Here is a 15,252-nt window from a genome sequence, read left to right as displayed (position 1 = left end):
GGAAAATTCACGTTTTCCTCAATAAAATTTCTAGTGCCGGCATTGGAATTTTTTCCTGGCCGTCACTTTGCGCCTCTTTTCCCGTGCTAGCACTAGAATTTTTCTAAAAAATTTCTCTCCGTGACTATTCATGATGTTTTTTAAAATTTTTCTCACGCAATTTAATTGACAAATTTTACCACTGAAAACATTTAAAACTATAGTGTGGTGTGTACCGAAGTGTAAACAATACTTGGATGCCCTTAAGGATGTTTACCCAGTGTCGGTAAATTGCCGGTAAACGTATTTTTTTCATGGCCAAGGAAAATGCAATTTTTTCGGCTGACAGCAGGACATATAAAGCTAACTTTTCTAACGTAAAAAAAAAATCGCAATACTCTCGGCAGAAATGAATGAACTAATTTTTCCTTTTACACGGACTCTTGTGAAATTTATGTTCAAATCGATAATTCACCTACTAGAAGACTCTAAAAATAGAAATAAAAATAGAAGGTAATGTGTAAAATCATATTGAATCCAATGGCCAGAGAAAAATCTGGGGTACCCGGACAAAGAGGAAATATTTGAATGATTCTATCCCATATAAGCGCATGTTAGCGCATGCATTTGGTGCATTTTATCTATTTAATTTCTAAATAATGAACATGGGTTGGTGGATTGAAATTTTTATCAAAGTGAGGAGAATATCTCCATCTCTCAGTTTTAAAAAAATCTATTTTTTTCAAGTACATGCGATTTTGGATAAACTTCCTTAAAAATTCGTTCGAACCGTGAAGATGCGGCGCGTTCGCTCGTGGCGCCAGTTGTACGAATGAAGTAGTGAAGTTTCGAGTTGTTTTCGTTGGACAGTGTCAAAAGTGTCAGAAGTAATAAGAGCATAACGTGAGGGTAATGAGGCTGAGGAGTTCAGCATAAAAATCCGAGGAGACTTCGATGCAGATAACTCGGGGTCAATGCCCATTTCAATGTAAATACGCAAATACAACATTAGGAGGTACGAAAAGCCACGATTACTCAGGTTATGTTGAAATAATATTTTTTTTTTCAAAGTGACACTAATTCGAGGCCTCGTGATAATGGACATATGGTCGTGATAAGTCTAGTAAATCCATGATAAATCCTCACATTCAATTAAGATGAAGTCTGCTTTGTGCGCTGTGTGGATATGGTGATACTATTATCTGTCAAATAACAGAGGTCCGACGCGAGCCAATGTCCATCGGGTAAAATATTCCCTCATTTTTATTTTCTTCCTCTTGATTTCATTTATTCCTCAATTTTGGGATTTTTATGCGCTTTTGATGTGGATAAAATCTGTGGATTTATGAGCCGTAAACATGAGCATTTTGAGAAAAAGGTGAGTGATTTTCCATTGATTGTTTTATTGAATCGTCAAGTGTGAATGACGTTTAATTGACATCCCATTGACAGATTGATTGAGTTCGAGGAAGCACTGAATGAGGAGGAAATTGATATCTCCCATCTCAAACGAATATGTTTTCACGGTATTTATTGAAGAACTATTCTCCTTTTTTTATTAGGTAGACGCGTATTTACAAAATAGTTAGAAAACTTATTGCGTTTGCTGGAAAATCGAGTTCACATTAAGTTTGAAGTGAAAATGCAAATTTTTTATTTCGACATTTCTGTCTCCTAATTTATTCTCTTACGATTTTTTCAATGAGAGAGCCGTTCAGCATTTCCCAGTTTTTATTCTTGGATTTTGTTATGAGAAATGAAAAAAAATAGATTAAAAAATTCAATATGAATGGCAAATGAAATGAAAATATCTATTGAATTTTGCCAGAATGGGAATAATTTTTTTTCTATTGTTTTCGATATCTCTCTAACGTCTTTTGTAATCTTGTTAAAATTCTATTAGAAATTTCATTTGTTTTTTTTTTTGATTTCTCCAAAAAATTCTATCGTTGACCTCGCGAGTTTTTAAAGATAAATTTGGTGGAAACACTTGATAAATTTCCATTTTTATACACAACTTATTCTGTTACGACTTTTTCTATGAGCGAATTCTTGAGAATGGATTTTCCCATTTTTTTCTCGGATTTTGTCATGAAAAATGAAAAAAAAAAAAAAATTTTAGAGGATCGTTACAGAATAAATCATGAATGGCAAATAAAATGAAGCCATCTATTGAGTTTTTACCGTCAAATATGAAACCAAAAGAATATCAATGGAATTTCCACGTGAATTCCAATACCAATTCGATAGAATTCTCTAGCGAACGCTAATTCTATCGAATTTGTCCATACACTCATGCGAACTAATCTCCGTCAATTAAAAAAATCATGCATGTTCTCTGCTCGCTAAATTTTTCTATAAATTATTCTCCGAATCAGTTATCACCGAACTCCCCCCACAAAATTTCAGGAATTCCTGACGAAGGAGGCTTGAGATCTCTCTGTTGGAAATTATTACTCAACTACCTCCCATTAACAAAATCAGATTGGGAAGAAACACTCAAGCGGAAGCGAGATTTATACAACACTTTTATAGGTGAAATAGTGCATTCTCTCTGAATATCATCTCGTCTCATTTTCATGAATGAAACTTGCCCCTTTTCAGCTGATTTAATCGTAATGCCAGGTGAGAAAACTCACGATGGCGAAAGAGTGGACGTAACTCTTCACGATCACCCCCTGAACTCGAGTCCTGGCAGTAAATGGCAGACGTTCTTCAAAGATAACGAAGTTTTGCTGCAGATTGATAAAGACGTTAGGAGACTGTGCCCCGACATATCGTTCTTCCAACAGGGCACGGATTATCCTTGTCAGGCTATTGTTGATGCGAATGGGCCAAAACGCTTGCATTGCAGAGTGCAACATACTGTACTGAGAAGTGCTAACGTTGAGAGAAAAGGTTTAGGTGTGACAAAGGTAACGTGTTTTCCTCATTCATGTTATGTTCTTCTATACTAAGATGAAACGAACGGTTGTACCTCTATTTATTATGGGACAATTTATTACACCAACTTATTACGGAGCAATTTCTTATGGAACAATTCATTATGGAACAATTTATCAACGGCACGATTCATTTCAATAGCATTTGATCGCAGCTCATTCATTACAAAACCCGTAGAAAAGAAAACAAATAGAAGTTTCATTAATCAAAATTCAAGACAAATTCAGTCCCAAATCTCATACTCACAAGTACAATAAAGTAAACAAACAATCACAAAATAACTAGAATTTAAAGCCAAACAGATCCTTCTGTAAACAAGGTACAATTTCAAGACTTAACATTGTGGGCTACCCCACGCAAATAATCAAGAATGTCACGATCCTCATTTCAGTCGATCATTGCAGCGAAAAGACGAGCATCATAATCCACGTATTTTTTTTCTTTTTTGTCGTATTACTAATCGACCAGAATCGAAATGTAGAAATTCAAATGACATGGGAATGACAGCATCCTTAGAACAGACAACTAACATACATATGTAGCGATTCACCTGTTTATTATATAATAAATAATGCTGTAATGAATTGTCCGAGTAACAAATAATACTGTAATAAATTGTCCCGGTAATAAATAGTATTGTAATAAATTGTCCCTGTGAAACACATGTTGACATTCAGAAGTGAAATCATATTTGCCTATTACTTCACAAAATTAAAACACTAATCAACTTTCGTTCACAACCATTGCTGTGGAAAGCAGCAGGTAGAGTATGCACCACTGAATTCCCCCAATAATTTCTAAAATGTGAATACAATGGTCTTAGTTCCACATCAGTTGTTGAAATTGCTTGTAGATCGCAGTATCTGTTCGGAAAGCCCCGGAAGATTATGCCCCATTGACCGAGGGTGGTGAGGCCCACTGGGAAGTGCTAGAGAGAATTCTGTTCCTCTACGCGAAATTGAACCCGGGCCAGGGATACGTACAGGGTATGAACGAAATTGTGGGACCCATTTATCACGCATTCGCATGTGACCCGGATGCCAAGTGGCGTGGTGAGTTCATTCCCTCTAATCTACCCTTACTGAACGCTTATTCAGAATGTTAATTGTTCTCTGGAATTCAGAGTGGGCTGAGGCTGACACTTTTTTCTGCTTTACCAATCTCATGGCAGAGATCAGAGATTTCTTCATCAAGTCTCTGGACGAGGCTGAGTTTGGGATTAATGCCATGATGATTAAACTCAGTCAACAGGTCAAGGCCAATGATCATGAGGTGTGGATGAGACTGCAACAGCAAGATCTTTGTCCACAATATTACAGTTTCAGGTAAATTTGATAACTGAAATTTTCTTAGGTAATTCAATGGTAACACCTCTATTGAACACAGTTTTGTGGTGTTACTGGCCAATTCATCACTAAAAATAGGGAACTTGCATAATTTTTTCTCTTGCAAAATCCTATATCATCCCCTGGACTATTTACTCGGTCAAACCTTAGATGTTCTTAAGGTATAAATTTTAAATGGAAAGCAGGATGCTATGTCATCTTTCAACTTTCATGAATGTCATCAATTGAAATTTCGATTTATCCTTCGATTTATCCCCTTCGATTTATCCTAAATTGTTTCTTAATTAAACACAACCATATGAATGGAGAAAGAACAAACATTTTGCATGTATTGCTATACAATTGCGATTCCGCAAATAAAATCTTTGTGTAAAATCTCAATTTAAGTTATTTGATACTGCATTTTAAACAAAATGCAGCAGTTTCCATATTCAAAATAATACTTTGATCGATTGAGTATTCTTCTTCATCTATGAAATTCTGATAATACCAACAGATGGCTGACACTGCTACTCTCTCAAGAATTCCCATTGCCTGACGTTATGAGAATCTGGGATTCCCTCTTTGCCGACGAGAAGAGATTCAGCTTTTTAATACACATTTGTTGTGCTATGATACTGTGAGTAAAAATAATTTCTTCAAATATTGAAACAAGCGTCTTAATAATTTTTACTTTCTTCGTAGATTACTCAGAGATCAGTTGTTGGATAATGATTTTGCTACCAATGTCAAACTTTTACAGGTAATGACCAGTATTTAATTATAATTCATCTCTCTGAAGTTAATGAGCGTTCTTCTTATTTACAGAACTTTCCGTCGATGGATATTCAGATCGTACTGTCCAAAGCAGCTACTCTGGCGGGGAAAACATTGGATACTCCTTAATTATGCTCTCAAGATTTATCAAATATACATATATTTTTTTTCCACCTGAATACCATATTTTTTGTATATAACTTGGAACGATTAATCTCGAAGATATATTCGTACCATATGATACTTTCTAACTGAGATACAATTTCTTCCAATTGACTGAAGAATAGTGTGTGCGAAAAAAATTAATAGCAAAACTTACAGAATTCTGCAGACAATTTCATTGGATTTGGAACTGTTCAATGGAGAGAGTATTCTATAGAAAAAATCAATGGAATCAGCTATTTCTATACAACTTATTCTTTTCAGATATTTTCTACACAAAATCCTCTGCTCCAATTTTCTAAGTTTTTGTTTAATGTCTTTACTGAAAAGAGAAGCAAATTAGAGTGAAAAAACTTGAGAAATTAATATCGAGGAATTCCAGCAGAAAATGTCGCAATAGAAAAAGTTGTGTAGAAAGATGAAATTTTACTGATTTTCTGTCAAATAGTTTCTATAAATCTAGGAAAATTGCGGAATTCTTCTGTAGAATCGACGAAGAACTAACAAAAATCCAATGGAACTTTCAATCGCATTCGCCACGTTTTTCCATGAAATTTTTTCGTTCTTGATTTGTCATATTTTTTATTCAAATTCACTTCAACGGGTGAACACATCGTATTGCTTTTATGTTTGAACCGATTCCCTTCATTCATCATTGTTCAAGAATTTCAGAATTACAAGAACGAATCAATTGTTTTTTCTATAATAAAGAAACCATGCTCAAGCCGAATTTAAGAGACGATAAGTTAACTCTGCAAAAATTTGAAGTGATCTTATTCATATCATCGGAGACTAGAGCAAAGTAGTAGCGATCATAACAATCGAAACATGATTGCACGTATTGTGATCTAAACCAAAACACGTCCGAATTGAAAAGTACGAAGACGGTGAAATTATTGCATGGGCAATCCTCGCGATGTCCTCATTCGTCATTTCAGTTTTACTCAATTTTACACGTAATTTTAGGAGTAGAAGTTATCACTTTCCTACAGAGTATCGGTTACAATGAATGCTAGGTATATTGATGAGTCGTATGTGATGAACAGTTTTATTTTTGGAACGCTCTAGCGTTATTTACTCCTTTACTTATGTTTATCGTGAAATTAAAAACATTGTTTGAAAATATAAGTCATTTTTTTCAGTATTTATTCCATCCAATTCCTTAATATTCCCTTAATATTAATAGGTAGGAATGTAATTCATCATCAGTCTCGTGTTGTAATATGAAACGAAGGAAGTGTGCCACGGTTTTCAATAAAACCGAAATCACACTAAACTTAATAGTTCATAGTCAACTGAATTCCGTTTGAGTTCAGTTTTGAATTCATTCTTTGTATCGAAGTAAATCGTTACTCTTTAGTTGGAAATAAATACAGCATCTTAAATTGCTGGAATTGAGTCCATATTACTCGACCATTCTACCGCTTTATTTTTCGCAATAAAAAAGCGTATGAAGAAATCGAATGCGTTTAAAACCTCAAATAAAAATTTATTGAAGTTCTATATTTTTTGCTGATTTCTGTAGGAAATTATGTAATTTTCCCGTGCCATTTTAGGGATTTTTCCCGTAAAAATTATTTAGTGGCCATTTTTTAAATTTCGAAACTCCTTTTCTCCGATTTTTAGTGATGCATCACTACCGATTTTGTATTGAGAAAAAAAATGCCGTGGACAGAAGTTGAAAAATATCCACCTAAAGTTTTTCAATATGAAAAAATAAAATTCATTGCATTTTCCCATAGATCGGTATCAACCATTACTTTAGTGATATCATGAAAAATTCCACCTTACGACAATAATTAAGTTTCACCTTAATTAATAATTAAGTTTTTACTTATCTTCATTGAAATTTGAAAAATAATATAATAATTGCTAATTTAAATTTCTCAATTATTGGTTGATGAAATTCGGAATTTGAATATTTAAATTGGTGGTTAATTTAATAATCAAAAAACCGGTGAGTAATATTAACAATTGACTTATTCAAAATTCAACTCTAATTAAAAATTACGGTTATGTCGATGTCTGGATTTTCCCAGCAATTGTCTGCTGGAAACCACTAACTCTTCTATTAAATTTTTCAATTATTTTTCTTCAACAGAAGTGAAAAACCCCGCGTAGTTTTTCACTTCTGTTGATGCAACAATGTGTCATAAGCATAGCGAGTCGAATCCCCGGTCATGCGCCGTCGTATATCTGCAAACTTGCAGAATGGCCAAAAAAAAGAATTCGGTGGACCCAACCCTTGGCGAATCAAACAGGCATAAAAATCGTCCAGAACGCTCTCAAAAATGTTTAATCGGCGTAGGTGGACATTTATAGCGGTTGATTGCTTGATTTACGATTCTCGGAGATTCGAGCATCCGTTCTTGCAACTTGGTAAGCTCTCTGAATTTATTTATTTTCCTCGGTCAATGAAAAGGGATGCGACAACCCCTGAGGCGATCAAAATTTTATGAGAGGCAGAATAGGTTGTCGACAAAAACTAGGCGACACGGCGTCTACTGAACACGCCCTCGTCATTAAAGCAATCATCCAGGAGTCTTAAAATTTGCACACTTTCTGATGACGGTATTGCAATTTTTTTCGTCAATCCTTCGTTTATCCTTTTTTCTGGGTAATCAGGGATGGTAAGAGGCTTTATGACGTACCTTCGTTAGGTTTCATATGATATAGAATCATTGGAAAAAAATTACAATAAAAACAAGATGAATGTTAACGATCCTGAAGATCCTCCATTTTTTGCATCATCCGAGCTGTTTTGATTTACTGAATGAATCTTCTAACATCGTCCGTATCGGAGGAGCAGCGGTCTCTCGCATTTCGCCATATGACCGCACTCTTGTCTCTTCTTGGGTTGCCGATCGAGAAAATCTTTTTATGTCGTTCGGCAGGAAAAAACCGCGATTCTAACCTCGCTTCGCTCGGTTAGATCGCGGTTTTCAGGCCCAACGACATAAAATATCGTATGCCACACGGCGATAAAAGCATTATCTGGCGAATGTGGCATTATAATCCGAGCCAAAGGCGACAATACTTTTATCGCCTGGTGACATAATATACTATTTCATCACTTGTTTTACGCACTCGTATCGAAATATACTAATTTTTTTATACCGTCCTGAAGAGTTCACTTTTCAGAACGGTTTAGGGTGCGTAAAGCTTCGCATTGCGCACGACTTCGAACTTTACGCAGTCCATGCATGAAAAAACTTATAACTTAACTTACAACTTGAACTTATAAATTAAGCTTATAAATTCGCAGTAGATAAATAAATGTAAAAGGTACACTGAGAGAAAAACACATTGTCAAACAAGTCTTGTTTGGGCCAACAAAATCGCTGGTTGAAAATTGCCAAAAAAGAATTTGTTTGGTTCGAATTTGAAAGTCTCAAACATGAAGAATTGTTCTGCTTTCGACAGCAACGAAATATTTGGCTCAAGAGGCGGATAATTCATACCAGACGGTGCCTTTTCAGGATGAAAATATCTCATATAGAGGAAAATTTATCAACAAATATTTTATCCCTAAGTTACAAGATTGCTATCATATCATTATTATTGTTTCATTTAAGGGTTCATTTCTTGTCTGTGATTATTAGACAGTCGAAACGAAAAACTACTATCCCTTGTTCCGCATAAAACAAAGATTTTTCGGGAGCAAAATACGTACGGGAGTATCGAATAACGAAGGAGTAGTGCTAGAAATGACATTTCTTGCGTGTACAGAGAATGCAATTTTTATTGATCTACTAAATCTATTTTTGCGACAAAATTTTTCATCCCGGCGCACTCTCTGCATGTTCGGCACAAAAAATCCTTTTTTGATAATTTTCAAAATAGTTATTTTCATCACAAGGTCCACAAAGTATTTTCTGACGAATGTGATTATAGAGCCACATTACAAAGCCACATTCGTCAGAAAATACTTTTGGACCGTGTGATGAATGCAATTTTTCGTCAGAAGGCCCGTAAACCGCGATCAAAGCGAGCGAAGCGAGGTTAGAATTGCGGTTTACCGGGTCTTCTCACGAAAAACTATTTTCTTGGCACAAGTAAGACTTGTTTGAGAACTTTGTCGTTTTTCTCTCTACTTGGATATCCTTAAGGGGAGACGGAACCCCTTTGTCTACATCAAATCATAGAATTGTGTTTCCTCCTACAATTATTAATTTCTATCTATAAAATTACTTTATCGACTCGATTATCGCATTGTTAAGTCAATGGAAAACTTAATGAATAAAAAATAATAATTGCAGGAGAAAACACAATTCTGAAGATTCATATAAACGCAGGGGTTCCGTTTCCCCTTAAATCCTCTAAAAACGAGGTGATCACGGATTAATCGTTACGTACGAAAAATATGTTGAGAAAATGAAATGAATATTGAGCCATCCTCAACCCCATTCACACCACACTCACATCACACGTGCTAATGTATTGACCAAAGGGTTGTGCGTCGAAAGTAAATTAGTAGTACGAGTATTCCACGAGGCCCCAGGGATCTCGAATACTTGAATAAAACCATAAAGGTGAAATTTGAATGCATATCGCATTTCAACGAGCCGCACATTACTAAATGAAATTCCCTCCGCAGACGTAGGTATAATGTCAAAGGCAGCTATAGGGATTGAATTTGAATTGATCAACAGAAAATTGAGGTCCCCTTTTTCCCTGCAGCTCGGCATTTTGAGTGATCGGTGGTTAATGTACATTTCTCACTCGAGAAGAGGTATCAAGTATTGGGTGAAAAATGTCATCGTTCTATCAGACAAATGTTTTCAACAATCAAAACTGACCTTATGAACCGGTGTAATAACGCAGCACATTCGTTTCTCCGTTATACGACTCTCGTGTGTGTAGGTGAAATTGACGAATGTGCCAAGATCACGCAGTGGTGACTGGCACAATTGGCCACGTACGGGTCTTCCCAGATTCGATCTCAGCGGTGGTCTTCACGGTGTTTCTCTGACTGGTGGAAGACGAAACCATTTTTGAACGAGTAGATATTGATGAATGATTCAAATTCAAAGAACGCGCTTCTCAGGTATTTTATGAATTTTTTAATGCATGTAGAAAGTGATAGATTCGAGGCTGACCTAATAGGGTCAATGCGTCATCACCAGCAATTCTGGGGGAGAGGACGTTGAGGAATCTGCTATTTATCGTCGTAGTGAGCTTTAGGTTGAAGGTTAGAGGAATTTCTTCAGTGCAAAAATCAATGCAAATTGTTAATTTCAGGTTAATTATTCCATGAAGATTAATAAGGTTGTAATCCTGAAATTGATGTTACAAAAAGACTTATCTAAATAACATAAACGCTTGAATTGTAGATAGTGTTAAAAAAATTTGGCGCAATTTCCCGGAAAAAGACCTTGAACTCGATTTAAAGAAATCCATTACAGACTGAACCATTTTCAATCATCAAATTTGTCAATTAAATTGCGTGAGAAAGATTTGAAAAAAATCATGAATATTCAGCGTCATTCAAATTGATAGGCGGAAAAAATAGACCAGGAAAAAATAGCTCACACACCCAAAACGTGCCAAAACCCACCCAACTAAAAAATTTCCCTTGGTCTGTTTTTTCTTTCCCTTGGTTTCTTTTTTCCATGGTCTATTTTTTCCGGGATTCATTCAAATTACGGTTTGTACTGAATTATTATTTTGTTAAACATTTGTTGTTTATAAATAATTTATCGAAAATGCTCGTATTTTTGAAAAATTGCAATTATCAGATTTTTTTTTTATATTATTTTTTTTAACTTTCTATTTTTGTTTTTCAGATTTTTAAAATGTTTTCTAACAGTTCAATATCGAGATGTAAATTCAGCCCGACAAAGTTTAAATAATAAAATCATTGCCAAATTTCCGAAAACTTCGGATCAAATGGGGCTAGAATGAGAGTACTTGGATATCCTAAAAGGGAAAAGTCTATAGAATTTAAAAATTCTGCGAATATTCAAGGGAAGTCCCATTTTTTTAGAGGCAAAAAACGGAACTTTCATAATTTACATGAATTTTCAAGTGAAAATGAATATTCACTGCTAAATTCCCGTGAAAATTCAGAGAAGTCTTCATTCGAAAAAAATTCAGGGAAAGATTTCTCAGAATTTTCCTGGTTTTTCATTAATTTTCCCGGAATAAATAAACAGAAAATTACAGTACCGACCGATTTTTTCATGAAATGATGAATTTTCAATGATGAAATCTCTTGAAATTTCATTGCCATGTTGTTCAAAATTTCCACAACGTTCAGACTAAATTAGTTGAAATAATGTTAAGCAGGAAAATCAATGATTGAGAGAAAAATAGAAATGAATGCAATTGGATTCCGAAATTCCAATTGTACCAATGAATTTCGTAATTGCAAAATAACAATTTAATGAAAAATTCAACATAATTCCATGAAAATCAACGGAATAAAATCCTCAACTTTCTGCAACAAAAATCAGTAAAATTCAGATAAAAATATCCGAAAATAAGGAAATAAATCCTACGTGTATTTCATGTTAAAACGACCCACCCCCGGTTTCATCCTTCAGCCCCCAAAGTTTAGTCGATCTCTAATGAACTGGCTCGACCGTTAGTTTGCCGTTTTCGCTCAGTACTAGGTACACATCAGCGAATAGAGAAAGCTCACACGACTAACACACGTCCTCTCCTCAATTTCCTATGTCTACATGGATCCCCCAGTGATACATTCTAACCCGATGTAAGTACATATGTACACTTGTTCTCACCCAACTCCCTCATTCTCGGATACAAAATAAATCCCGTTAGTGTTTCATTCCTTTTCCCATACGCGCACGTATCGGTGCAGAGGCGAAATATACGTGAGCATCTGTGAATATTTGCCACTGCCTGTCTTTTTTTTTGCTCATTGCAGCTTGTAAACCCAAGTGCACACAGGGGATTGTATATTTACATTTTTACGGGATTAATGCTGGGCCCTTGAGGATTAATCGCACTGTTGCAATTGTCATAATAGACTTTCATTCCCGCTGTGCAGTCTGCTATTCTTACTATTTCCTTCGAACCTGTAAGGTTTCAAGTTATCTTTTGCCTTTAATTATTGATTTTTCCTATTTCACATTATTTTAATTATTGTTAATTCAATTTTCTTTTGATTTAATTTCCATTATCTTGCCTTACGAGATTGTTAACGTAAAAGATGATGATAATTATGATGAAGATCTGGGAGACGACAGCTATGGGACTGTTATATACATGAAAAAGAAAATAAATAATAAATAATTGAATTAAAAACAAACAAAATACTAAAAAACAAATCCGCGAACTAAATAACGAATGAAGACTAAGAGAATTAAATGAAAACAATATTGTAATAATGTTAATAATTCATAAGATTCATTTGTAATAATTGTTTTTTTTTTAGTTTTTTCTTAGCGGATTTTTGTACCTCAGGGAAATAATAAATTGCTTCTAATCTAATTTGTATGAGTATTAATTTCTATGGAATTTTGAATTTACAGTATTCATGGATTGTTCCATGAAATTTTGAGTTTAAAATGACGAAATTTCGTGAAATTTCAGTAGTGCGATGATCTGATGAGAATTTTTGACAAGTGGAGCGGAAATTTCAACAGGACAGAGGAGTGCAGTCCATCTTCTACAATTTTAGAAAAAATTTGAAATTCCATCGAATGTTCAGTAGCAAAGTGGTAGAACGGTTTAAGTCGATCGTGACTACTGGCCAGTTTTCAATGAATATTTCGTCATGACTTTTTTTGTGGTCACAATTCGCTCTCCAAAAAAGCAACTTTCGATTGATTTGTTATGCAATAATTTATTAAGCAACTTTTGGTGCGCAAAATATTCGATAAAAAATATAAAAAAATGTTTCCCCGAAATACAATACGCATCAGTACATCACCAGAATGAACAAGATGCGGGAATGAGGATTTAAAAGGGGTTGAACTCCCCCTTCAAAACTTTCTTTCAAATTGTTATCCACCAGGGGCTCATTTGCTGCCGCCAACGATCGTCGTTTGACAGGAAGTTAAAAGAGAGCGAATCAATTGATGATAAAGTGATGCTAAACTTGCTCTCTTCATTTCTTTTCCGATTTGCATGAAATTTCAATCCTTTGAGAGAAAAAAAGAGGGGAAATAAAACCGCAAACTCGGGTTAAAGGCTTTTGATCTTTATCCGAACTCGTGGATTAACGCGGAAAACTGCATTCGTGTTCTCAGATTAAAGCAGAAATAGAACTAGAAAACACGGAGAGAAAAATTCAATGGAAATTACCAGAAAAAAATGTAAAAATGACGTTGCGAAACGTAATCCGCGAGCGAAGTAAAATTCAATAAAAAGTGTGAATCGGAACTGAAATTGTACGAATCCCCACGTAAATTCTACGATTTGTTTGTGGGGACAACAACTCGTTCCGTAATATTCCCCAACGATTGAGAAATTTTACGGAACGGAAGGTAGAAATAACTCACCAGCTTCATAAAAATTGTTGAACGTTCAAGAATTTTTGATTTTGGAGGCATAATAAGTCGGCAAGTTTCTGTAGGATTTTACTTCGGGAAAAATTACGTGACAATTTCGTACTTTGTTCGGTGATAAACCTCTTCCATTCCTATAAAAATTTCCGGAAAACGATTCCTCATTGCGGATTACGTTAATTGTTCCGTAATGTTTACTAAATATTTCTCTCCGCGAAGGTGATGACGTGATATCAATGACGCGAGTAATTAAATTGTCAATCCTTTGAGTTTTATTTTTGAGGGATGAAAACACGTCTTCCGGGTGGATGACAAATTATCCTTTGCCGTATCAACTATCGCATGCGTTCAGCGAGGAAAAGAGGAAGCGATTGTTACACTTCCATCGTTACATGTGTCAAATGTCAGCTAACCCACCCTATAAGTTGAGGCTACACGGGCGGCGGGGGTCCTGTTGAGAATTACACGATCTGTCGAGCTGGTTAATACAGCATTCAATTCCCCAGAGTCTGGTTATGCGAGCACATTTATGTATTTGCTGTACCGAACGCTTTAATTCTATTTACATCAGATTTGAGAGTCTCGTGACGTGACAACATTGCATTATTCAATTTTTTCAATTTTTTTATATTCATTTTCAATTATTTTTAATTTTCATACTGTTTGTTTTCATGAGTTTTTATTATCATAAATTTTTTTGCACCCAGAAATTAATGAAAATTATGTTAAAGAATGCAAAAGATTAAGGAAATAAAAATATAAATAATAATAAACAGCAGTGCAAATCGACCAAAAGTATGTTATTAAAACATTTATACTTTAGATATTGGATTAGGTAGTCTAGTAATTATCTAGTATAATATAAGCAATATAAATAATCCTTTGCGTCATGAGTATTATTTTGAAGTGCACATTTTAATAATTTCATTATTATACTTCATGTTTATTCAACTTAATCCTGTAATTCTGTAATTGTATTTATTGTACTTGAAGCATCAATTCTATCGACTGTATTATGTTCTGGAATAAATATTTTTAAAAAACTATTCGTTACAAATAATTAATAGCCCAATTTTGTCAGATTTGTTACTTTAATCTTCAATTTTCCCATGAATTTCCATTTCCATTAATTTCTTGGAACCAACGAAATTAAGGAAAATTCTTCATAACTAAGGGGCTTCGCCCCCTGCTCGCTTCGCTCGCCACCCCCAAGGGGACTTCGCCCCCTGCTCGCTTCGCTCGCCACCCCCAAGGGGGCTTCGCCCCCCCGCTCGCTTCGCTCGCTCCCCCCCTTTCTGGTGTGACTGTGCGGACATGACAGCGGAGATTCATTCAAGTCTATTGTGACCCCCTCTTTTTTGTCATATTTTTTTTTTCAATTATTTCGATTTCAATTTACGTTTTTCCATGAACATTTTTTTGTGTCAAATGTTTATTTTGCGTCGATAACGAATGTTATCACTCGAACCACTCAAAGTTTCTGTTCATTTAGATTATGTACCTCCCCCCGAAGGGGGAGGGGATCAGGCTCCATCCAACGCCTGTCCAGTGGGGTACAACCACTCAATATTTTCCATCCATTCATATGTGGA

The 15,252-nt window shown here is 35.1% G+C and overlaps 1 protein-coding gene across 2 annotated transcripts; it reads left to right on the top strand.

The window, feature by feature from the left end:
- Positions 1 to 824: 824 nt before the first annotated feature.
- LOC107037819 (TBC1 domain family member 13) lies at positions 825 to 6,314 on the top strand. 2 transcript variants are annotated; one of them, XM_015256580.1, is made up of 10 exons: positions 825 to 967; positions 1,051 to 1,357; positions 1,432 to 1,505; positions 2,389 to 2,514; positions 2,584 to 2,894; positions 3,776 to 3,974; positions 4,046 to 4,247; positions 4,765 to 4,887; positions 4,953 to 5,010; positions 5,076 to 6,314. In XM_015256580.1, the coding sequence occupies exons 2-10, from the start codon at positions 1,338 to 1,340 to the stop codon at positions 5,151 to 5,153; spliced, it is 1,191 nt and encodes a 396-aa protein (XP_015112066.1). In that variant the 5' UTR covers positions 825 to 967; positions 1,051 to 1,337; the 3' UTR covers positions 5,154 to 6,314. The 2 variants fall into 2 exon arrangements, with proteins under 2 accessions (XP_015112066.1, XP_015112067.1); XM_015256581.1 differs by having other exon boundaries at positions 825 to 994.
- The last annotated feature ends 8,938 nt before the right edge of the window (positions 6,315 to 15,252 follow it).

Source organism: Diachasma alloeum, unplaced genomic scaffold, assembly GCF_001412515.2.
Source record: "Diachasma alloeum isolate Michigan unplaced genomic scaffold, Dall2.0 Dall_scaffold_00271, whole genome shotgun sequence".
NCBI lineage: Eukaryota > Metazoa > Arthropoda > Insecta > Hymenoptera > Braconidae > Diachasma > Diachasma alloeum.
Note: the sequence above shows the minus strand (reverse complement) of the source record. Positions and strands in the feature narration are given on the sequence as shown.

What these genes read in the sequence shown, in the direction of transcription:
- LOC107037819 (XM_015256580.1), top strand. Translation starts at nt 1,338, where the DNA reads ATGAGCATTTTGAGAAAAAG. An exon ending in AAGGTTTAGGTGTGACAAAG is followed by an intron (nt 2,895 to 3,775) that starts GTAACGTGTTTT and finishes AATTGCTTGTAG; the next exon opens with ATCGCAGTATCTGTTCGGAA. An exon ending in CCACAATATTACAGTTTCAG is followed by an intron (nt 4,248 to 4,764) that starts GTAAATTTGATA and finishes TAATACCAACAG; the next exon opens with ATGGCTGACACTGCTACTCT.